Source organism: Pan paniscus, chromosome 16 (assembly GCF_029289425.2).
Source record: "Pan paniscus chromosome 16, NHGRI_mPanPan1-v2.0_pri, whole genome shotgun sequence".
Classification (NCBI taxonomy): domain Eukaryota; kingdom Metazoa; phylum Chordata; class Mammalia; order Primates; family Hominidae; genus Pan; species Pan paniscus.
In genome coordinates, this window is record NC_073265.2 from 33,785,476 (window position 1) to 33,810,957 (window position 25,482).

Sequence of the window (25,482 nt, forward strand, 5' to 3'; positions counted from 1 at the left end):
CCGACCGCGGTCCCCGCCCACTTCTTACCCGCGCGCGTCGCCGCCGCCGCCTGAGGGGGCGTGGCCTCGGCTCGGCGCACAGTCAGCCACGGTCCCATCCTGCTCCGCGCCGGTCAACGAGAGCAAACCCAGTGACTCACCTCCGCCGTGCTAACTCCTCGCTAGCTCTCCCTCTCACACACGCTCACACCCGGCTCGAGATGGCGGCGGCGGCGGCGGCGGGGGACTCGGACTCCTGGGGTGAGGAGAAGTTGCTGGGGCAGGGCCCGGGCCGGCGCCGGCCCCACGCAGTGGCAGGCACTAACACGGCTCGCTTTCTTCCGTAGACGCCGACGCTTTCTCCGTGGAAGACCCAGTGCGGAAGGTGGGGGGCGGCGGCACTGCCGGCGGGGACCGCTGGGAAGGCGAGGACGAGGACGAGGACGTCAAGGTGGGTGCGGGCTACGGCGCCGGGCAGCGCGGAAGCGGGCTGGCGCTGTTGCCGGCCGACTCTGGGCCCCGGGTCGCTGCCGGGGCCTGCGGGCCGTGGATCCAGGCGCGAGCCTAGGGCCTGGCGGTGCTCTCTTCCCCTCCGCTTGCCGGCCATGTGTGGGCCGAAGACTGGCAGCGTGGCCTCCCGGACTCCCTCGCCGGTTGAGAGTCTGCTCTCCGGCGTGGATCCCACCCGCCGGCTGGCGACGAAAGGTGACAGCATCGGCCGGGTCGGCCCACGTGCAAGCTTCGCGGTCCGGAGCCTCTCGCAGGAATGAGACCGGGAAGTTGGGAATTGAGCCTTGTAGCTTATCCATATGGAAAGCCTTGAGACTCGCCTGTCTTTTGGAGCTCAGGTCAGCCCAGGGCCAGTAACTCATTTATGACCCTGAGGTCTACTTATACAGTTTGTTCGAGGGATTAGATGAGTGAAATATTGTGGTTGAATTTCAACCTTTTTTTCCCACACGAGACAGCTAGAAACAGTAAAGGGAAATAACTTTTGGCTCTCCCTTCCCCCACCCTGTGGTAAAAAGAATGAACTGACCACTGAGATAGCCCGCAGTTAGTGGACAGAAACCCAGGTAGTTCACACCGTGACCTGAGAAATGGAGAGACGACAGTTACTCAACTACACACATACGACACCTAAGAAAATATTGAAGATTTGGTGGTGGTTGTAGATGACGGGCCCGTGGTTTTTTGTTGTTGTTGTTGTTTTGTCTGTGCCTTGTAGATAATCATTTTTACCTCAGTCGTTTGATTTTGAAAACTCCGAAGGGTTCATTATACAGCTGTAAGTGACATTTACTTCTACGTGGTTTTTTTTTTTACATAGTTACAGAAGTCTCAAATCCAAAATGTTAAGACTCTTATTAACAAAGTTCTCAAAATCTTGTTATATTTGTGCAGATAGTTTTGTGTGAAATGGAAAATGATTTTTTTTGTGGTTTTGCCTAATTTAGTGAATTTCTCCTAATTTATAAACACAAACGGAGAACCCTATAAATCCTGCCTGGGCTGAAAAGTTTAAGCTAGATAATCACTATGAACTTAATAGGAATGTTGTTTTGAGTTTTTCTGTTCTCTCCCCAGTCCGATGAGGTTGGATGTGTGGATGTCCGATTTACTGACAGCCTGAGGTTCAAGAATGTTGTGAGCTTTGCACACATTGAAGTTAATAAATCGACTGGTTATTGTTTGAAGACACTTAGATGCTTTATTTACATGTTGTAGAAACATGGGACTAGATTTTGTTACCAGCCGCATTACAAGGTATTAGTTACCCCTCTACATTGTAGCAGATTTTCAGTTTTGAGCCTTGGGTTCATATTGGTCCTTTCATTTTTTTCCATGCATATAGGAAGTGGCAGTTAAGACATCTGTTATGAAATTTGGGAATAAATTAACAAATGCAGAGAAAAGATTAGAGATATTAGGAAAGAAGTTGCAGAAAATGAAGTTTTTTTTTTTTTTTTTTTTTTTTGAGACGGAGTCTCGCTCTGTCGCCCAGGCTGGAGTGCAGTGGCGCGATCTCGGCTCACTGCAAGCTCCGCCTCCCGGGTTCACGCCATTCTCCTGCCTCAGCCTCCCGAGTAGCTGGGACTACAGGCGCCCGCTACCACGCCCGGCTAATTTTTTGTATTTTTAACAGAGACGGGGTTTCACCGTGTTAGCCAGGATGGTCTCGATCTCCTGACCTCGTGATCCACCCGCCTCAGCCTCCCAAAGTGCTGGGATTACAGGCGTGAGCCACCGCGCCCGGCCCAGAAAATGAAGTTTTAATGGATAGTCTAGACTAATGTCATGGAATAACTTCCTCGGGATTAAGGGATCTAAATGGTATCGATCTTGATGAGTATAATTCTTTTTTTTTTTTTTTTTGAGATGGAGTTTCGCTCTTGTTGCCCAGGCTGGAGTGCAATGGCGCGATCTTGGCTCACTGCAACCTCCACCTCCTGGGTTCAAGTGATTCTCCTGCTTCAGCCTCCCAAGTAGCTGGGATTACAGGCACGCACCACCACGCCTGGCTAATTTTGTATTTTTAGTAGAGACGGGGTTTCGCCATGTTGCCCAGGCTGGTCTTGAACTTCTGACCTCAGGTGATTCTCCTGCCTTAGCCTCCCAAAGTGCTGGAATTATAGGCGTGAGCTACCGCACCCAGCCTCTGATGAATATAATTCTGATCACTTGGAACAAGTTTTGGATATTTACAAGTTGTAAGGGACCACAAAGATTATCTTGTCCAGTTGCTCTTTTTTTTTTTTTTTTTTTGGAGATGGAGTCAGGGAGTCTCGCTCTGTCACCCAGGCTGGAGTGCAGTGGCACAATCTCCGCTCACTGCAAGCTCCGCCTCCCGGGTTCACTCCATTCTCCTGCCTCAGCCTCCCGAGGACTACAGGTGCCCACCACCACGCCCGGCTAATTTTTTCTATTTTTAGTAGAGACGGGGTTTCACCGTGTTAGCCAGGATGGTCTCAATCTCCTGACCTTGTGATCTGCCCGCCTTGGCCTCCCAAAGTGCTGGGATTACAGGCGTGAGCCACCACACCCGGCCCCAGTTGCTGTTTTAGTGCTAAATTTCTTTTTCTTTCTTTCTTTTTTTTTTTTTAACTTAAAACAATCTATCTATTCATCTAATTTTTTGAGAGAAGGTCTCACCCCGTTTCCCAGGCTGGAGTGCAGTGGCACGATCTCTGCAACCTCCGCCTCCTGGATTCAAGTGATTCTCCAGCCTCAGCCTTTCTAGTAGCTGGGATTACAGGTGTGCACCGCCGTGCCCAGCTAATTTACATATTTTTTTCTTTCTTTTTTTTTTTGAGATAGAGTCTTGCTCTGTCACCCAGGCTGGAGTGCAGTGGCACGATCTTGGCTCACTGCAACCTCCGCCTCCCAGGTTCAAGCAGTTCTCTGCCTCAGCCTCCCGAGTAGCTGGGATTACAAGCGCCCACCACCACACCCAGCTAATTTTTGTATTTTTAGTAGAGACGGGGTTTCACCATCTTGGCCAGGCTGGTCTTGAACTCCTGACTTCGTGATCCACCCGCTTTGGCCTCCCAAAGTGCTGGGATTACAGACGTGAGCCACCGCGCCTGGCTATATATATATATATATTTTTTTTTTTTGTAGAGACAGGGTTTCGCCATGTTACCTAGGCTGGTCTCAAACTCCTGAGGTCAAAGTGATCTTCCCGCCTCGGCCTCCCAGAGTGCTGGGATTACAGGTGTGAGCCACTGCACCTGACCTATTTATTTTGAGACGGATTTGTGAGACTGGCTAATTTTTGTGTTTTTGGTAGAGGTGGAGTTTCGCCAAGTTGCCCAGGCTGGTCTCAAACTCCTGAGGTTAAAGCGATCTTCCTGCTTTGGCCTCCCAGAGTGCTGAGATTACAGGTGTGAGCCACTGCACCTGGCCTATTTATTTTGAGACAGATTTGTGAGACTGGCTAATTTTTGTTTTTGGTAGAGATGGAGTTTCGCCAAGTTGCCCAGGCTGGTCTCGAACTCTTGGAGTCAAGTGATCTATCCTCCTCAGCCTCCTGAAATGCTGGGATTATGGGCGTGAGCCAGCAGACTCAGCCATATTACCAAATTTCTGAATTCTTATGTTTTTGTACTTTTTATGAGGAGTTGCAGACAAGGCTTAGTTTCCGTGAGGTCTTCTGTTTATGTCAGCATCTAGTACTTAACCTTTAAAAATACAGGTTTAATGTCATTTGTAATGTCCTGGGAAATGAAAGGAAAGCTGGTGTTTTTGTTATTATAATTTGCTCCAGCACTTTACTCTCATTTAGTAGACTTAATATTTTGCTGTCCTTGACTTTTCAAATAGCTGTCTGGCAGTGGCAGAAGTGGACTTAGGTGAAACTGTACAACCGTTAATATATATGGCAAGAAAAGGCTATGCTTTTTCCCAGTTAAAAAGATGAGAACTCGGGAGCATAGTTTCCCATCACCCTGGCTTTATTTACCTTTTTTACTATCCTGATAATTGTGCAGAGGTAGTGGGAAGAATTGTTCACTTGGCATATATGACTCCTTCCTCATTGCTGGTATGATACGTAGGATGTGTTGACTGAGAAGGCAGTGAGTACCTACTGGACGCAAGGACAACATAACTTTTGCTCCATTTTACTAGTCTCCTAGCATTTCAGTAGAACAGTTTAGAAGCTAGATTTATTCAAAGGGTACAGAGTTTGCAGAAACTTATAGCTGTGTTCAGCCATCTCAGGCATTTGCCTCTGTAACCATATAGCATTTCTTTTAAAAGATCCTGAAGAGGCTGAGGCAAGAGGATTGCTTGAGCCTAGGAGTTTGAAGCCAGCCTGGGCAACATAGCAAGACCCCAAAACATTTAAAGAGAGAGCGATCCTGAAGAACAGATTTAGTTGAGCCTCTCTCGTCCTACTCATTCACTCTCTGTTAGGATCCTATTCCAATAAATAGTTTGAATCTACCAGATAGGGACAATTTTCAGGGGTTGGAAACAACTTCTAAAGAACAGGATCTGTATTTTACAGAATGTGAAATTACTAGGAAATACCCAGAAGGTGGGCATTTTGCCAGAAAATGGGTATTTTGAAGAAAGTGTGTGTATGTGTAACTTATGAAAAATTCCAAACATGCAGTAGAGAGAAACATTTAATAAACCAGTGACCAGTCTTGTCTCCTCTGTATCCCCACTTTCCTCCTCCAACCAGATTATTTTCAAGAAAATCTCAATCATATCATTTCATACCCTGCCACTTTTATAAACTAGCAAGTTTTGAATTAGGAAGCATGTTTGTTATTGAAAAATATTTTCTTGTCATGATGGATCATTGTAAATAAACCACTTGTTTAGTGTTCAGTGTCTTGATATTGCTTAGCCAGAAATTTAAAGTAGATTGATAACTGTCCTGAATATGAGACAGGTAGGCATTGAGATGGAACTCAGCTGAGTGCTGATCCATTGTAGTATGTTAAAAGCTTAATGAATTGAATTAAATGAAGTAGAATTTACTAAGGCAGGCACCTTGGCTTCTAGGCACCCAGCATAGTTCTGAGATGGTGGAAGAACATTTTGGCTTTTAAAAAACTGAAGTTTGCTGGGAAGTCTACCCTTGCCAAGATCTCGTTGCACAGTTCTGAGTTCTCTCAGAACTGCACAGCTTACAGAACACAAATTAAAGGCTTTTTTTTTCTTTCCCAGCAAGAGATTATGTTTTACCTAAACCAAATTATTTAAAGAAAAAAGGAGAAGGAGTATATGTTAGTTCCTAGGCTGTTGCTATAGGGCAAAAGAGTTTTATTGCTCATTTGAAGCTACTTCTATTTGACAATCTATAAATACATCTTGCTTAAGTTGGAAAGCATTTTCAGCCCTAAATGTGTTCTCATTGCATGTGACATAATGTAGTTTTATATTATGAAGACAGAACCAGCTAACTACTGGCCACATTGTTAGAAATAAAAAGAAAGCAAGATATAAAGTTTTCTGCTTTGCTTCTGATACTTAGTTGTGTTCAATTAGGGAAGCAAGTTTTAAAGTTAAAAAGCAGCCATCTTTTTCATAGAAATAGCTTAAATGATGGGTGTGTATCTGCAGGGCAAGAGTATAGATAAGCAAGTAGTTTATAAACAGGCCCTATTCTAAGAAGCTAGCCATTTTAGGAGAGCAGCCTGGGTGATTCTTTTGAAGATAAATTGGATATTATAGTTGAAAGATTAATTGGCTACCAAAAATAATTGGGTAAAGGATTTAATTGGATGTTCATAGGTAGTCTCTTGAACCAAATAACCATTTAGGGCTCTTTGAAGTGAGTTGTAGACTTGCTCCCTATTTTAAGTGTTAATTTTAGCTGTTTCTCTAGGAACCCTTTTTACATTTTATCTGAATTTGCTGCTGGAATTTACAAACTTCTAATGTTTACAAAAAATTGGGCATATTTTTTGAAGCAGCATGGTGAACATTCTACCTTAAATCTACTTTTCAGACACTTAATTTTGTAACTATGGAAACAAAAACTCTAACTTCCTGGGGAAAGCTACCTGGCCTTTTGCTTTTATAATTACATCTGTTTGGAAGTGTGACCAGTCTCTTTTTGCTGACACTTACTATGCTCCTTTCTTTAGGGGCTTAGTGCTAGTTTGGTAGTAACTTCAGGGCAGACTTGTAAGCACTTTGGGGAGAGAGTGACAGTCAAGGTTTGGATGGTCCTTTTATGAATTGAGGAGCAGATGTCATGGCTCTTCTTGGTACATGTTGATAGGAACCACTTTTTTTTTTTTTTTTTTTGAGACGGAGTTTCGCTCTGTCTCCAGGCTGGAGGGCAGTGGCGCAATCTTGGCTTACTGCAACCTCCGCCTCCTGGGTTCAAGCGATTCTCCTGCCTCAGCCTCCCAAGTAGCTGGGACTACAGGTGTGCACCACCACACCCAGCTAATTTTTGTATTTTTAGTAGAGATGGGGTTTCACCATGTTGGCCAGGATGGTCTCGATCTCTTGACCTCGTGATCTGCCTGCCTTGGCCTCCCAAAGTGCTGGGATTACAGGCATGAGTCACCACGCCTAGCCAGAATCACTTCTTTTGCTACTAAAATCCATTCTGTGATGGAGTAGGGAATGTCTAGGTAGCTTCATTATGTCTGCATTGATGTGTGTCTGGGGTAAGGTTTATGCTTTGATGGGAGAAACTAGGGACAGGGATAGAGGTGGACATAGAGTTGGTGTGAATGTACTGAGGGAGCAGTGATATGGGTGGGGTGGGGGTTATGTTTTTCTGGGAAGGGTAACTGAGGAGCATCAACATTAAATAAAAATGCTCCTGTGTTGAGTTTGTTTCTTTACCTTGGGGGTATTGAGATGGAGCTCCTTATTTTCAGCCATACTTCTTCCTTCTTGACCTCTTACTACCAGAGGCTTGCAGACCAGTTTTTTTCCTTTTTCTTTTCTTTTCTTTTTTTTTTTTAGACGGAGGCCTTCTCTATCACCCAGGCTGGAGTGCAGTGGCGTGATCTCGGCTCACTGCAACCTCTGCCTCCCGGGTTCAAAGTGATTCTTGGGCATCAGCCTCCCGAGTAGCTGGGACCACAGGTGCACACCACCACGCCCTGCTAATTTTTTTTTGTATTTTTAGTAGAAACGGGTTTGCCATGTTGGCCAGGCTGGTCTTGAACTCCTGACCTCAGGTATTCCACCCACCTTGGCCTTCCAAAGTGTTGGGATTACAGGCGTGAGCCAACTCATCTGGCCCAGTTTCTTAAATTAGTAGAAAACTGGCCAGGCGTGGTGGCTCACACCTGTAATCCCAACACTTTGGGAGGCTGAGGTGGGTGGATCACCTGAGGTCGGGAGTTCAGGACCAGCCTGACCAACATGGAGAAACCCATCTCTACTAAAAATACAAAATTAGCCAGTTCGTGGTGGCACATGCCTGTAATCCCAGCCACTTGGGAGGCTGAAGCAGGAGAATCGCTTGAACCCAGGAGGCAGAGGTTGCGGTGAGTCGAGATCGTGCCATTGCACTCCAGCCTGGGCAATAAGAGCAAAACTCCATTTCAAAAAAAAAAAAAAAAAAAAAAAAAAAAGGTGGGAGGGGCCAGGCACACCTGTAATCCCAGCACTTTGGGAGGCTGAGGTGGGTGAATCACGAGGTCAAGAGATCAAGATTATCCTGGCCAACATGGTGAAACCCGGTCTCTACTAAAAACACAAAAATTAGCTAGGCATGGTGGTGCATACCTGTAGTCCCAACTACTCAGGAGGCTGAGGCAGGAAAATTGCTTGAACCTAGGAGGCGGAGGTTGCAGTGAGCTGAGATTGCGCCACTGCACTCCAGCCTGGCGACACAGTGAGAGTCCGTCTCAAAAAAAAAAAAAAAAAAAAGATCAGTAGAGAACCACTACAGGCAATTTAAGGTGAGAAGTTTGGTAACCAGTATACCTCTAGCTGGGCATATCTTAATATGTGTAATAATCCTTCTCTTTATGAGATTCCCAGAGTTCCCAGGAGAGGGACTTAGTTCCCAGTTAGTTATTTTATACTTCAGGACTCAGGGAAGAAGTCATATTTACTATAATACTATTTTTATTTTTATTATTATTTTGCATTGGAATTGCATTGGAATTGCTTTATTCCAGCGAATTAAATTGTTTACCAGACTGTGAATTTTGTAAGCAAGTGTTTAAAACATGCTTTTTAAAGACCTTCCTTAACATTGTGTTTAAAGCCTTAAATGAAGCTGTTTACATGTATACATTTAAAGGATGTATCTCAGCATGTTACTCTAAAGATGTGTTGTAAGCTGCTTTATTACAGTGAACTGAACTCTACTAAACCATGAACTTTGTAAGCAAGTGTTTAAAACATGCTTTTTTAAAAAGTAAATCATTTTATTTTCAATAAAAAGGTCAGTCAAATGTTTAGTTATTTAAAACTTTTTTAAAATTATTTTTTATAATTGGCAAATAATGTACATATTTATGGGGTATATTGTGATGTTTCAATGCATGTATACATTGTAATTACCATTTCATCACTTTAAACATTTATCCTTTCTTTGTGGTGTTAACATTCAAAATTTTCTTATGGAACTATCTTGAAATATATAACATTGTTATTAGCTATAATCACCGTACTGTGTAAGAGAACACCAGAACTTATTCTTCTAACTGTAACTTTATACCCATGACACTTTAAAGAACTTTGGTCCATTCAGAGCAGGTCCCTTAGTTTTTCACTGAGATTGTGGGTTGGCTATGTCTGGGCCTCGGTTTCCTTTTCTTTAAAATGGGGGAATAACACTACCTTCTTACAGGACTGTTGTGAGAATTAACCTTGTTACTACACCTGTTTCTCAGAAGGGTTGTAAATATGCATCTTCTGGAAGTAAGCAAATGGTCCTCCTATCTGAAACACTGCCCCCTATCACTCACAGATCCAGCCTTCCTGTGTTCTGTGAAGATTTAAACAACAAAAAATGCCTAGTAATTCACTTTTATTTTTAGCTCTTTGGTTCCTTTTGTACTGTGATGTATAGCACTTAGCAAACTAACGGCGAAATACAAACGTTTGATCTCTAATTTCTAACTCTAGTATCACAGTTACTCAAATAATGACTAGCTGGTTTGCTTTCAATCTGTTAAAACTGCGAGCTGTGGGTTAAATTGCTGAAGTAAGATGAATATAAAAATACACTTACTTTTTAATACAAAGTTCCTTTAATTATGCTTGCAGACTGTATGACAGCCTTAATCAGGATGTTGAATTTTTAATTTCTTTAGTGGACTTAGAGATTTTTATTAAGAACCAAGGCTTGGTTAGTTTATATTCCTAGACTGATACAAATTTGTGATCTGTCGTGTTATGAAACCAGAAGCTTGGTGTCATATTGTGGCATATTAGTCATACTAGTCAGCCTTTGCTTCTTTAGTAGCATCAGGGCCTCTTGCCCTGCTTTTGCCATCTTGCCACTCAGCTTCAAATGGCATGTCATAGTGTGCCTGGTGGTTGCTGAGACAATGGCCAGGCTACCTATGATTAAAGCCGTCTTTAATCATAGGGCTGTGTCTGTCCCTATTAAACTTGAGCCTTCTAAGTTCTGTGGAGCTTTTAGAAAATTGTGTTTGATAATTGGTTTATATTTAGCTCAATGATTGAGTTAGGCGTAGAAAAAACAGTATAGATCTTTTTTTTTTTTTTTGAGACAGAGTCTCTGTTGCCCAGGCTGGACTGCAGTGGCTCGATCCTGGCTCACTGCAGCTTCGCCTCCTGTGCTCAAATGATTCTTGTTCCTCAGCATCCTGAGTGGCTAGGATTACGGGCGTGCACCACCATGCCCACCTAATTTTTGTATTTTTTAGTATAAACGGGGTTTCATCATGTTGGCCAGGCTGGTCTCGGAACTCCTGGTCTCAAGTGATCTGCCTGCCTCGGCCTCCCAAAGTGCTGGGATTAAAGTGCCCTGAGTCAGAGAGTGGTATCCATGAAGGCTTGATTAGCTGTTGACTTTTTTTTGTGAGACAGAGTTTCATTCTTGTTGCCCAGGCTGGAGTGCAATGGCGCGATCTCGGCTCACCACAGCCTCCGTCTCCTGGGTTCAAGCAATTTTCCTGCCTCAGCCTCCCGAGTAGCTGGGATTACAGGCATGTGCCACCACACCCAGCTAATTTTGTATTTTTAGTAGAGACGGGGTTTCTCCACGTTGGTCAGGCTGGTCTTGCATTCCCGACCTCAGGTGATCTGCCTGCCTTGGCCTCCCAAAGTGTTGGGATTACAGGCGTAAGCCGGCCTTGACTCTTTTTTTTTTTTTTTTTTTGAGACGAAGTCTCGCACTGTCACCTGGGCTGGAGTGCAGTGGCACAATCTTGGCTCACTGCAACCTCCCACTCCTGGGTTCAAGTGATTCTCCTGCCTCAGCCCCCAAGTAGTTGGGATTATAGGTGTCTGCCACCACGCCCAGCTAATTTTTTGTATTTTTAGTAGAGACAGGGTTTCACTATGTGGGCCAGGCTGGTCTCAAACTCCTGACCTCGTGATCCGCCCACCTCAGCCTCCCAAAGTGCTGGGATTACAGGCATGAGCCACCGCACCCGGCCTGACTCCTTTTTAATAGTGGGCTTAAGAATTATATAGACTTAATTTATTAACCAGGCTTATGTTGTATGGAATACTCCTTGAAATAAATGAGCTATTGGCCAGAGTATAGGATGCTTTTTACATTTGGGGGGAAGTAAGAACTATAAAGTTCTCTCAGTTTTTATTTATTAATAACTGAATCACTTTCAGAGAGGCTATTGATTTCAGCTAGGTTGTCCTAACTGCTAATGGAGAAGCTTTCTTATGAAGTTAGATAAATTGATATGAAGGTTCATATGGAAAAACAAAACATGCAAGAAAGGCCAAGAAAACACTAAAAAATCTGAAAACCTACAAGGAAGGACTAGCTCTAGCTGACATTAAAGTAAAGCCTCTGTAATTAAAACAGTACGGGCTGGGCATGGTGGCTCACGCCTGCAATCCCAGCACTTTGGGAGGCTGAGGTGGGTGGATCACCTGATGTCAGGAGTTCGAGACCAGCCTGGTCAACATGGAGAAACCCCGTCTCTACTAAAAATACAAAAATTAGCCCGGCATGGTGGTGGACACCTGTAATCCCAGCTACTCCAGAGGCTGAGGCTGGAGAATCACTTGAACCCAGGAGGCAGAGGTTGCAGTAAGCTGAGATCACGCCATTGCACTCCAACCTGGGCGACAAGAGTGAAACTCCATCTCAAAAAACAAGACCAAAAAAACCCAGTATGGTACCGTTATATGGAGAGACAGTAGACTAGTGGGATAGGATCAAAAGCCCAGAAATAGACCAAGTACATATGAAAATTTAGTATATGGTAAGTCACAGGGTATCTTAAAATGTTTTTTGCTGCAATAGAATGCAATAGACTGGGTATTTTATAAACAACAGATTTATTTCTTATGGTTATGGAGGCTGAGAAGTCCAGTATCAAGGTGCTGGCATCTGGCGAGGGCCTTCTTGCTCTGTTATCCTGGGGCAGAAGGGCAAAAGAGCACAAAGGATTGCAGAAGGTGTCAGAACTCATCCTTTTATCAGATATCTACTCCTAATATAAAGGTATTAATAATTCATTCATGAGGGCTTTGCCTCTAATGATTTCTAAAAGACCCTACTTCTCAACACTGTTGGATTGGAGATTTCATCACATGAACTTTGGAGGACACATTCAAACCATAGCCCAGGGAAAAAAACCATTATTTATTAAAGGGTTTTTAATAAATGATGCTGTGACAACTGGGTAGCCATTGGGGAAAAAAATGAAATTAGATCCATGTCGCATATCATACACAAGAAAAAAACTCCAAATCAGAGATCTAAATAAAAAAAAAATGAAACCCTATACATTCTAGAAAAAATTGTGGGTGAATTCTTAGGTGTAAGAAAAGACTTACTGGCTGGGCGAAGTGGCTCATGCCTGTACTCCCAGCACTTTGGGAGGCTGAGGTGGGTGGATCACCTGAGGTTGGGAGTTCGAGATCAGCCTGACCAACATGGACAAACCCCATCTCTACTAAAAATACAAAGTTAGCCAGGCATGGTGGTGCATGTCTGTAATCCCAGCTGCTTGGGAGGCTGAGGCAGGAGAATTGCTTGAACCCGGGAGGTGGAGGTTGTAGTGAGCCGAGATCGTGTCATTGCACTCCAGCTTGGGCAACCAGAGCAAAACTCCATCTCAAAAACAAAACAAAACAACAAAAAAACAAGAAAAGACTTTCTAATTGACTTGAAATCCATCCAGAGGCAATGAAAGAAAAGACTGGGGCTAGGCACGGTGGCTCACGCCTGTAATTCCAGCACTTCGGGAAGCCGAGGCGGGCGGATCATGAGATCAGGAGTTCGAGACCAGTGTGACCAACATGGTGAAATCCTGTCTATACTAAAAATACAAAATTAGCCAGGCATGGTGGCATGTGCTGGTAATCCCAGCTACTCGGGAGGCTGAGGCAGGAGAATCACTTGAACCTGGGAGGCAGAGGTTGCAGTGAGCTGAGATCGTCACTGTATTCCAGCCTGGGCGATAGAACGAGACTCCGTCTAAAAAAAAAAAATAAAACAAAAACCATTTCTACTAAAAATAAATGAGCCAGGCATGGTGGTGTATGCCTGTAATCCTAGTTACTGGGGAGGCTGAGGCAGGAGAATCACTTGAACCTAGGAGGTGGAGGTTGCAGTGAGCTGAGATCGTGCCATTGCACTCCAGCCTGGGCAAGAAGAGTGAAACTCCGTCTCAAAAAAAAAAAAAAAAAAAAAGTCTGGTAAATTTTACTGCATAAATTTGTTGGGATGCATAGCACTTCATGGGGAAACAATAGAGGCATTTCCATCAAGAAAGCAAGGATGCCCATTACTTCTGCTGCTGTTCAACATTGCACTAGAGGTTTAGCTGGCCCAATTAGGTAAATCACTTGTGAGGGCCTAAGGATTGGTAGAGAAGTAAAGCTATCTTTTGTTTGCAGATAAGGTAGCATACCTGTAAAACCCTAGAGAAGCAACGATAAATCTAACTTAAGTGATAAATGAATTCAGTAAGGTAGCAGGATATTAACATATAAAAAAGCCAATAGTCATTTTTGTTTATTTGTTTTGAGACAGGGTTTTTATGATAGTGAGTTGCCTAGGATAGAGTACAGTGGCACTATCATAGCTCACTGCAGCCTTAACCTCCTGGGCTTAAGTGATCTTCCCACCTTAGCCTCTCAAGTAGCTGAGACTACAGGCACATGCCACCTTGCCCAGTTAATTTTTTAATTTTTTTTTTTTTTGCAGAGACTGGGTCTTGCCGATAGGTTTTTATACTCAAATAATAGCCACCTAGAGGACATAATAGGAAAACACCCTATTTATAATAGCAACATACAAGATGAAATACTTAGGAATAAATCTAAAGAGAAATGCGCAGAGCCTCTAATAGGGAAACCACTTTAAAACACTTCTGAAAGATACAAAAATGTACTTGATCAAATGGAAAGACAGTTCTTATTCTTGGTTAGGGCAGCTCAGCATTATAAGATGTCAATTCCCCCTACATTAATTTATAAATTTAATGCAGTACAAAAAAATACTAACAAACATTTCTCTGGAGTTAGTCAAGTTGATAATAAAGTTCACGTAGAAAAGCAAACATGCAAGAATTATTAATGGAAGTCCTTTTCTTTAGGATAACTGGGATGACGATGATGATGAAAAAAAAGAGGAAGCAGAAGTAAAACCAGGTGAGCCACTGGGGCGCCTCCATTTTTGTTTTTATGTCTTGCTGAGCATTTGTGACTTGTATTAAGACAAATGACAGAACGCTCACAAAATGGAACATTTTGGTATTTAGAAACCATATTTAGAAACCAAGTGTCCTTCCATTCCCACTTTATTCTGTTTTCCCTGCAACTTTTCTCTATCGCCTCAAAATATAATCAGATTAGATACTTGCTGTATTTCTGTATGAGTGCTTGTTAGTAGGAAAGGGTAGAGGTTCCGGCATTAATTATAGTTGAATGATCTAAGCCCTGCCTATAGGACGGTGGGGAAATATGAAGAGATATTTGGATCTTAGGGGTCACATTAGAGAGGAGAAGGAAGAGTCCCAGAAGTTTCCCATTATTTGTGAGAAAAATCACTGTTTGAAGCTGGGAAAGGTTTGGTCTCTTAACAGTATACAAGTATCATGTCTGTCTCATCCATAAACTGGAAAATACTCAGTATAACTGAATAAAACTTTTTTTTACTTTTAGAGGTAAAAATTTCAGAAAAGAAAAAAATAGCAGAGAAGATAAAAGAGAAAGAACGGCAACAGAAGAAAAGGCAAGAAGAAATTAAAAAGAGGGTAAATTCTGTTTTCTAAAATACAGAATTCTCACATCGGTAGTGGTATAGTTTCTAACAGGCTGCAAATATTACCTAGGAATTTGAAGGGCTCTGTGAAGACTGTAAATGGATGCCATAAGATAGGTAAAATCCAAAACAAATTGATTTGTGGTTTTTGCAAAAACAGAACCCAGTTTTATATATGGGTGTCTTAAGTTTTCACAAACATTCAGGAATAGTCATGATAGTGCAGTGACTACAGTCAGTGATTTTTGCCAGTGCCTGTAGTTCATTCTAGTCAGCAGTATTAGTTTTTGTTGTTGTTGTTGTTTTTTGTTTTTTTTTTGGAGATGGAGTCTTGCTCTGTCGCTAGGCTGGAGTACAGTGGCACAATCTCGGCTCAGTGCAACCTCTGCCTCCCGAATTCAAGCCATTCCCCTGCCTCAGCCTCCTGAGTAGCTGGGACTACAGGAGCCACGGCGAGCTAATTTTTTGTATTTTAGTAGAGATAGGGTTTCACCATGTTGGCCAGGATGGTCTCAATCTCCTGACCTCGTGATCCGCCCGCCTCGGCCTCCCAAAGTGCTGGGATTACAGGTGTGAGCCACCGCGTCTGGCCAGGATTAGTTTTTATTTGCAGTGTATATATTGAACATAATATAAAAATTGTTCATTTCTGTGCCATGTGCTATATAAATGTATTTGTTTTTGATTATTTGGCACAGGATCAGAAATATATGCTTGTTTTTTTTTGTTTTTGTTTTTAGACAGAGTCTCACTCTGTTACCTAGGCTGGAGTGCAGTGGTGTGATTTTGGCTCACTGCAGCCTCCACTTCCCAGGTTCAAGCAATTGTCATGCCTCAGCATCCCAGGTTGGAATTACAGGCACACGCAACCATGCCTGGCTAATCTTTGTATTTTTAGTAGAGATGGGGTTTCGCCATGTTGGCCGGGCTGGTCTCAAACTCCTGACCTCAAGTGATCTGCCTGCTTCAACCTCCCAAAGTGCTGGGATTACAAGCATGAGCCACCACGTCCAGCCTATTTTCTATTTCTTTTCTTTTCTTTTTTTTTTTAGAGATGGAGTTTCACTCTAGTCGCCCAGGCGGGAGTGCAATGGTGTGATCTTGGCTCACTGCAACCTTCTCCCGGGTTCAAGTGATTCTCCTGCCTCAGTCTTCGAGTAGCTGGGACTGCAGGCATGTGCTACCATGCCCAGCTAATTTTGTATTATCAGTAGAGATGGCATTTCACCGTGTTGGCCAGGTTGGTCTCAAACTCCTGACCTCAGGTGATCCACCCGCCTTGGCCTCCCAGAGTGCTAGGATTATAGGCGTGAACCACTGTGCCTGGCCTATTTTCTATTTCAGAACACATTTACATGGTTCAAAAATTAAAACAGCCTGCGTGGTGGCTCATGCCTGTAATTGCAACGCTTTGGGAGGCTGAGGTGGGAGTATTGCTTGAGTCCATGGATTTGAGACCAGCCTGGACAACATAGGGAGACCCCGTCTCTACAAAAAATAGAAAAATAAGCTGGGCATGGTGGTACATGCCTGTAGTATCAGCTGCTTGGGAGGCTAAGGTAGGAGAATCTCTTGAGCCCAGGAAGTTGAGGCTGCAGTGAGCCATGACTGCGCCACTACACTCCAGCCTAGGTGACAGAGCAAGACCCTGCCTCAAAACAACAAAAAAAAGAAAACGGCCAGGCGTGGTGGCTCACGCCTGTAATCCTGGCACTTTGGGAGGCCGAGGCAGGCAGATCACAAGGTCAGGAGATCGAGACCATCCTGGCTAACAAGGTGAAACCCGGTCTCTACTAAAAAATACAAAAAATTAGCCGGGCGTGGTGGCGGGCGCCTGTAGTCCCAGCTACCTGGGAGGCTGAGGCAGGAGAATGGTGTGAACTCAGGAGGCGCGGAGCTTGCAGTGAGCGGAGATCGCACCACTGCACTCCAGCCCGGGCGACAGAGCGAGACTCCATCTCAAAAAAAAAAAAGAAAAAATAATTATATCCCAGTATAAAGAGAAGATAGATATACACTAAGCTGTCAACTGTCATCTCAGAGAAGTGGGTTTGGGAAACAAATGACATCTATTATATCTTTAAAATTTGTTATAGTGGTAATTTTATAATTATACAATATGATGAAAAGGGGAAATGTTTTGAACCATTCTGTTGGACATTTAGGTTGTCTGTAAATTTATTTGAAATTATGAATAATACTCTAATGTACATTCTTGGGCTTACATATTTGTGTGCATCTTATTTCTTAAGGTAAATACCTGGAAGTAGAATACTTGATTAAAGCATGTAAAAATATTATTTAAGACTTGATCCATATTACCAAGTTGCCCTAGAAAGGGTTTTCCAATATAGTTTTAGTAGCAGTGTATGAAAGTAATATTTTTACCTTATCCACAGTCTCAATTCCTTTTTTTAAAAAAGGTTATAGAAGTAACCCCAGTCTTCCTGGGTACAAATCTGTCACGTTACCAGCTGTTACCTTCTATTGTGGGCAGGTTGTTTCTTTGTGCCTCCATTGCTTATCGTTAAAATTGGGTTAAGGATACCTAAAGTGGACTGGGCGCAGTGGCTCACACCTGTAATCCCAACACTTTGGGAGGCTGAGATGGGCGGATCACTTGAGGCCAGGAGTTCAAGACCGGCCTGGCCAACATGGTGAAACCCCGTCACTGCTAAAACTACAAAAATTAGCTGGATGTGGTGGTGCACGCCTGTAATCCCAGCTACTCGGGAGGCTGAGGTATGAGAATCACTTGAACCCAGGAGGCAGAGGTTACAATGAGCGAAGATCATGCCACTGTGCTCCAGCCTTGGTGGCAGAGTGAGGCTCTGTCTAAAAAAAAAAAAAAAAAACTAAAGTGTTTAGAAGAATGCCTGAAACAGTAATTACCAGTGTTCACTTTTATTTGTTATTATATACGCTTATTTAAGAATTCGTACAATACAGAAAGGTACTGAGTGCATCATAATCCCTGTGCTTTTTAAAAACTTTTGTCTCATTTTAGTTAGAAGAACCTGAAGAACCTAAAGTGCTAACACCAGAAGAACAATTAGCAGATAAACTGCGGCTAAAGAAATTACAGGAAGAGTCAGACCTCGAATTAGCAAAGGAAACTTTTGGTAAGACGGGATTATGATTGCAATACGGTATTAAACTGTTACAGGTGAAGACCCAGAAAGTTCAGAAAACATCTCCTTTTCTTAAAAGAAACAACTGGCTAATGTAGATATTAGAAAGCAGTTTTTAATCTCTGTGTATATTTGAGATTTCATTACATGTTCAGATTTTTGAATAATTGTTTTGAGTAAAAGATTATTAAGATAAGTCATTTATAGCAATGCAAGAAGGGCAAAAAGGAGTAGACTCAGATGAAGTACACTACTGCATAGAATATTTTTATCAGCTGGATGAAATTTGCATGAAATGTGAGGTCTGTAGCTTTGAAATGGACTGTAGGGCTGTCCTGTTGTCTTAAGACTTAGACAGTAGGATGTTGCTCCAGGTGAGAGGCATGCAGCTTTTGCTGTGCCTTCTTGTGCTCAGTGTCATTTCCTTCTGCAACCCTTCTTTGCCCTTACCATGCCCTATCTTTAGAGGGCCTCCATTTCTTTGTGCAGTGTCTGCAGCTGTGGTTAGTGCGTGAGATAAAAGTGCAGGATCCTATAAATAGATAAATTCAGAGTGTTCCAGAGTAAGAGACATGGCTAGAGAAATAGTCAAAGCCCTCGCTTCATTTAACCAAGTTATCGTTACCTGTTGAGTACTTTTCAGAGTAGAAGATCATGTTGAAACAGTTAAATCACTGAAATTTATAACCAAGAAGGAAAGCTCTAGTTATTCTGATACCCCTCCCCCACTTTCATACTTTCTCTACTCTGAAACAGATCAACAGGCTGACTATAGTGATTGTTTTCCTTTTCATGGGGAAGTATGACCTTATCTGTCAGTGGATCTGTACAAATACCAGGAGTTGCTGTGAATGCTCCTGTGCACCATTGTATGCTTGGCAGGTCTTAACTGCACTCATCTAATTATAGAGAGCTCTTGGCTGTTATTATGTGTCTTCCTAGGATGGTAAAAGCTGCCCATGTGTTTATTAAAGAGGCAGGTTTATGAAGTGTGCATAAAGCCTAGCATGGGACACCTGTTATAGACTAAAAGGTAAAAACATGCATTCATATAGTCATTGTTAATAGGATTTTACTGTTGTGTTTCTCATACTAAAATACCACATGTAATATTGTTAATAACTAATCTACTTGACATGGAGGATACAGAAGCATACTTATCTTAGTGTAAAACTCATCTAGGCCAGATTTTTTTTTTTTCTAACAGGGTCTGGCTCTGTCACCCAGGCTAGAGGACAGTGGCCGAGATCGGCTGAACCTCTGCCTCTGGGCTCAAGCTATCCTCCCACCTTAGCCTCCCAAGTAGCTGGGACTACAGGCGCATGCCACCACGCCTGGGTAATTTTTGTTTTTTGGGGTTTTTTTTTGTAGATACAAGGTTTCACCATGCTGCCCAGGCTGTTGTTGAACTCCTGAGCTCAAGTGATCTGCCGCCTTGGCCTCCTAAAGTGCTGGGATTACAGGCATGAGCCACCATGCACAGCCTAGGCCAGATTTCTTCTATTGGGATTTAACATGTTTACCCCTGCTTAGCTTCTGGAGTTAGACAAATACTTTCACAGGATCCATCTTTGTTTCTTATTCTTTTTGTTCCCTCTCTCCCCACTTTACTGTGGGGGTGTTCTTGGACAAGAACAGAGTATCCCTTTTGTAATGTAATATGTTGTTTTGTTTTTAGAGAAAGGGTCTTGCTCAGTCATCCAGTCTGGAATGCAGTGGCATGACCATAGCTCACTGCAGCCTCAAACTCCTGGGCTCAAGCAATCCTCCCACCTCAGCCTCCCGGGTAGCGAGGGCTACAGGTGAATATCACCACACCTGGCTAATTTTATTTATTTTTTTGAGACAGAGTCTCACTCTGTCACCCAGGCTGGAGTGCAGTGGTGCAGTCTCGGCTCATTGTAACCTCCGCCTCCTGGGTTGAAGTGATTCTCGTGCCTCAGTCTCCCAAGTAGCTGGGATTACAGATACATGCCACCACCATGCCTGGCTAATTTTTGTATTTTTAGTAGAGACGGGGTTTCACCATGTTGGCCAGGCTTGTCTCTCGGACTCCTGACCTCAGGTGATCCGCCTGCCTAGGCCTCCCAAAGTGTTGGGATTACGGGTGTTAGCCACTGCGTCTGGCCACACCTGGCTAATTAAAAAATTTTTTTGTAGAGATGAGGTCTTGCTGTGTTGCCCAGGCTGGTCTCAAACTCCTGGCCTCAAGCGATCCTTCCTCTTAGGCCTCCCAAACAAAACACTGGGATTACAGGTGTGAGCCACTGTGTCTGGCCTTGATATATTGTTTTTAAATGAATAAAATACTTATTTATAAAGAAAACCTGTTATATATAAATAGATGTCAAAATACTAAAATGACAAATTTGTGATACAGAATTATATGCTTCCTTATCGATGCATTAAATCAGGTGTAGTGGCACGTCTAATAAATAATGTCGTTTGAGAGTAATTATGACTGAACAATATTAATATTGTAAGATATCTGTAATGTCAGGAGAGTGTGATCTCTCCTGGTAAGTCTTTTGCTAATACCACTGTGATTTGTTGCCAGTCAATTGAAACTGAAGGAAATGCTGAATTAGAGGTTAATAAAGATGTAACTTTTTTTCTGATTTAAGTTTGCAACCCCCATCCCCCCTCACCCAGCCATTCTATCCAATGACTCCAGTGGCTCCAGGTTCAGAGCCCCTGCTTTAGAATGAAACAACAGGGTTATTCAGATAGCTATTGGCTTTGTAAGGTTTCATTTTTAAAAATCCTAACCTCCTGATACTTTTCAGTGCTTCTTTTCTCCTACAGGTGTTAATAATACAGTTTATGGAATAGATGCTATGAACCCATCTTCAAGAGATGACTTTACAGAGTTTGGAAAGTTACTAAAAGATAAAATTACACAATATGAAAAGTCACTATATTATGCCAGTTTTTTGGAAGTCTTAGTTCGAGATGTGTGTATTTCATGTAAGTAATTCTAATTTCTAGCCCCTCTGGGTAGATTTTTAGTAGGATGTTCTCTTCAGGAGGTTGAAGGTTATTTTTTATTTTCAAGGATACTATAATACAGACTCATGATTTGCTGTTTTTAGCAATTACCTTGTGAATGTTGTTCTGCAGATACAGTGAATTTGAGTGCTGGATCTTTTTGTTTGTTTGTAGGGGTAGGAGGACTTCTTGTTTTACAATGGCTTCCCTAAGAGATACCTGGGCTTGTCAGCAAAGCAGCTAATAAAACACTGGCCTATTCTTTTTATCTGATTATCAGTTGAGAGGGGCTGGGAAGTATCTTTTGAGGGAAAAGGTCTCTGGCACTGTAGGATTTGGGTTGGGTGAGACTTCAGCCACTGTCTTTTACAAATCAGAATTAGACAGGGTGCAAGTTGAGTGACAGGGCTGGCACCTATTCTCTGGGTCCGTGGTTGTGGTGCCACACCTTGATAGGAGTCATACATTTCAGGGCAGGGTGAATGGGAGTGACAGCCATGGGTGGTGAAGCAGGAATGTATGGAAGGGACTGGTTTTGCTAGTATTTGCAGTTTTTGTTGTTTTTGTTGTTGTTTTTGTGATGGAGTCTTGCATTGTTGCCCAGGCTGGAATGCAGAGGCACGATCTCAGCTCACTGCAACTTCTGCCTCCTGGGTTAAAGCAATTCTCCTGGTCTGGCGCTCATGCCTGTAATCCCAGCACTTTGGGAGGCCAAAACAGGCAGATCATGAGGTCAGGAGATTGTAGACCATCCTGGCTAACAAGGTGAAGCTGAGGCAGGAGACTGGCGTGAACCTGGGAGGCAAAGCTTGCAGTGAGCTGAGATCGTGCCACCGCACTCCAGCCTGGGTGACCAAGTGAGACTCCGTCTCAAAAAAAAAAAAAAGCAATTCTCCTGCTCAGCCTCCTGAGTAGCTGGGATTACAGGCGCCTGCCACCACGCCCGGCTAATTTTTTGTATTTTTAGTAGAGACGGGGTTTCACCATGTTGGCCAGGCTGCTCTGGAACTCCTGATCTCAGGTGATCCCCCTGCCTTGGCCTCCCAAAGTACTGGGATTATAGGTGTGAGCCACCACGCCCAGCCTATTTGCAGTTTTTAAGATGGAGAAAAAGGAATCCTACACAATGAATTGGGTTTTCTTTGAGAAATTATCACTAAGCTGAGGGTTCTACATTTGATTGGTAATGTGCCCAGAGTTGATATTTTATTCTGCATGTACTAATTTTTTTCTGGTTTTTGGAGGTGTTCTCTAACCAAAACTGAACACTTTCTGGTAGCTAAAAACTGGTGTCTCTTTCCAGCTTCATATTTTTATAAGGCTGATAATGCTGTCCACTGAACAGGACTATTTCTTGGTAGGACATAGAGATGGTCACTGTTCTCATTGTAGTTCCCGTGCAAGAAAATGGAGACATCATGGGATAGGGTGTTGTCATTGTAGGTTTAAGAATTGTCATTCTGGCTGGGCGTGGTGGCTCATGCCTGTAATCCCAGCACTTTGGGAGGCTGAGGCTGGTAGATCACCTGAGGTCAGGAGTTTGAGACTAACCTTGCCAACATGGTAAAACCCCATCTCTATTAAAAAAAAAAACAAAACACAAAAATCAGCTGGGCATGGTGGCGCGCACCTGTAATCCCAGCTACTCGGGAGGCTGAGGCAGGACAATCACTTGAATCTGGGAGGTGGAGGCTGTGGTGAGCCGAGATCACGCCACTGTACCCCAGCCTGGTGACAAAGCGAGACTCTGTCTCAAAAAAAAAAAATAAAATAGGCCAGGTGCGGTGGCTCACACCTGTAACCCCAGCACTTTGGGAGGCCGAGGCAGGCGGATCACATCAGGAGATCAATAGCATCCTGGCTAACACAGTGAAACCCCGTCTCTACTAAAAATACAAAAAATTAGCTGGGCATGGTGGCGGGCGCCTGTAGTCCCAGCTACTTGGGAGGCTGAGGCAGGAGAATGGTGTGAACCCGGGAGGCGCAGGTTGCAGTGAGCCGAGATCACGTCACTGCACTCCAGCCTGGGTGACAGAGTGAGACTCCATCTCAAGAAAAAAAAAAAAATAGTAATTGTCATTTCATGTTTATTTGTCTGTTCTCCCTGATTACTGGGGGTGTGTTAATGGAAGGGCATGTTATCCTCCCCCATTTGTTTAGACTGAGGAAGGATAGTAGGGAGCATTGTGAGCTATAAAGACAGTTTCTCTTTGGTTGAGCAATGGTGTGTTGGTGATTACAGGTCATCATTATAAATAAAATGAATTTTGTTTTCAAGAGACAGGGTCTAGCTGTGTTGCCCAAGCTGGTCTCGAATTCCTGGGCTTAAGTGATCCACCCACCTAGGCCTCCCAAAATGCTGGGATTACAGGCATGTGCCACTGTGCCTGGCCACCTTATGTTTAAAGAGGAGAAATTCATGGTCCTTTCAAAGTTACTGAAGTTTAACAATGAACAAATTGGATTTCTCATAACACTTTTGGAATGTACATTTTGGGATATATAGATATATATGGAATGTACATATTTAGCTTTAACTTTTCAAAATGCTTAAAAATTCAAGTTTAATGGTATGCCCTTTTTTTTTTAAGTGGAAATTGATGACTTGAAAAAAATTACCAATTCACTGACTGTGCTTTGCAGTGAAAAACAGAAGCAAGAAAAGGTAAGAGCAAGCTGTGTAGGGAAATGTGTATTAAATTAGAGTGGGGTTATAGGTCTAACAGTCAACAAATATAATAGGAGCCTGTCCTAATTAAAAGTCAAGCAACTCACTAATACCATTTAAGTTAGACTAGAAGAGGAGTATGGGTGCTATTACTGTCCTTTTGTTTCCAGACATGTTCCTCTTTTCTGAGTTAATAGAAATTGCTGAAATCACAGACTGGGTTCAAATACTAGCACTGCTACTTAATAGGTATAGGTAAATCAGCTTTTCTAAGCTTCAGTCTTCTCCCTTCTAAAATAGGGACAATAATACTCACTTTGCAGAGTATTTATAAGAGTAAAGTAAGAGAAGTATGTCAAGTAAAGGTTAGCTTTGTGATTTTAAATTGGGGGGTACTTATCCACACTTTTCTAAATTTGCTTCAGTGAAGTTAAAGCTTTCTACCAATAACTTATAACCCCTGCTGGTGGGCTAGGTATCCAGAGCAGGACCAAGGACCCAGATCAAGTTTTGGAGAAACTGACTCTGGGAGACCTGTTCAGGTCCAAAACATGTAGGCTCGGATGTCCCTTACAGAACTAGTGTTTCTGGGACCAAAGGTTTTTGTGTGTTTATGAGGGTTGCTGTACCAGATAAGATGCCCATAGCACACAAAGTTTCATGAATTAACTCTCTTTCATCTTTAGCAAAGCAAAGCCAAAAAGAAGAAGAAAGGTGTGGTTCCTGGAGGGGGATTAAAAGCCACCATGAAAGATGATCTGGCAGATTATGGTGGTTATGATGGAGGATATGTACAAGACTATGAAGACTTCATGTGACATTTTATCTTTTCTTGGTGTCATCTTTATGTTGCCCACAATCCCTTGAACATGTAGCACAACTTCCTTTCCTTTCAGTTCTGCCAAATGCTACAATCAGAAGTGCAGTATCTTTTGTGCTGGTTATTTAACCCCTTGACACTTAGGTGCTAATGTGCAAATGAGGGAACTTGGATCTTGCTGCCAAGGGGTTAAAATTGGGAACCTAAGTTGCCACTAAATCATAGTTCAAAACCTAATAATGTTGTCATTGTTGCTATCTGATTTCATAGCAGCAGTCACTAAATTGGAAACAAAAGGTTGCAACGTGACAAAAAAAATTGTGTAGTATTTACCAGCACCATTCAGTAATACAGCCTTAACCATACCTCCTTGAACTACTTCATAACTTGTCAAGAAAAGCAGTTTGCAGCAAGGGCATGTGGTGTGCACCTAGTATTAAAATTGCTTTGTCTTAAAATTGAACATGAGGATATTAAAAATACATTGTGAAGAAGACTGCTTATCTCAGAGTGAAGATACTGCGGCTGAAAAGCACTAGTTTGATATAAAATTAAAATGACCAAAACCCTCCAACTTTGAAGCTAAAGAAGGTAAACCTTTCCATTATTGCATTACATGTTGTGGAATCTCTCGAGTGCAAAGACTGTCTAGTTATTTATCAGGCTATTTCTACTGATGAACTGCTTCAGGTGGGGGAGGGAAACTTATTTTTATTTGCCTGATTTAAGTGTCTGAGAAACAAATCTTTGTTCTCTTAGGCTGCAATGGAACAACTTTACCAGGGTTTTGGCATTTCCTTTCCTTTATAAAACATGCTCAGCAAACTGCACCAGTTAACTACAGTTTGGTAAATTGTTATGTTAACAATTATGACATCTGCAATGTTTTATAAAGCAACTAATTTAATAAAATCACTGTTGTGAGGACTTAAATTTTGTGTTACCTCCCAAGAGATACTTTTTGAGAGTATAGAACACAGCTCTTGGGAGTACAGTTCTCTACGTTCTCTATATACTAAATCTT

The 25,482-nt window shown here is 42.7% G+C and overlaps 1 protein-coding gene across 2 annotated transcripts; it reads left to right on the plus strand.

The window, feature by feature from the left end:
- Positions 1 to 25,391, plus strand: EIF3J (eukaryotic translation initiation factor 3 subunit J). Of its 2 annotated transcripts, XM_034938676.3 has the most exons (8): positions 1 to 240; positions 327 to 430; positions 14,184 to 14,238; positions 14,752 to 14,843; positions 17,859 to 17,973; positions 20,788 to 20,949; positions 23,562 to 23,635; positions 24,325 to 25,391. In XM_034938676.3, exons 1-8 carry the CDS (start codon positions 201 to 203, stop codon positions 24,454 to 24,456), a joined length of 774 nt encoding a protein of 257 aa, XP_034794567.3. In that variant the 5' UTR covers positions 1 to 200; the 3' UTR covers positions 24,457 to 25,391. The 2 variants fall into 2 exon arrangements, with proteins under 2 accessions (XP_034794567.3, XP_057155839.2); XM_057299856.2 differs by lacking the exon at positions 20,788 to 20,949 and having other exon boundaries at positions 61 to 240.
- The last annotated feature ends 91 nt before the right edge of the window (positions 25,392 to 25,482 follow it).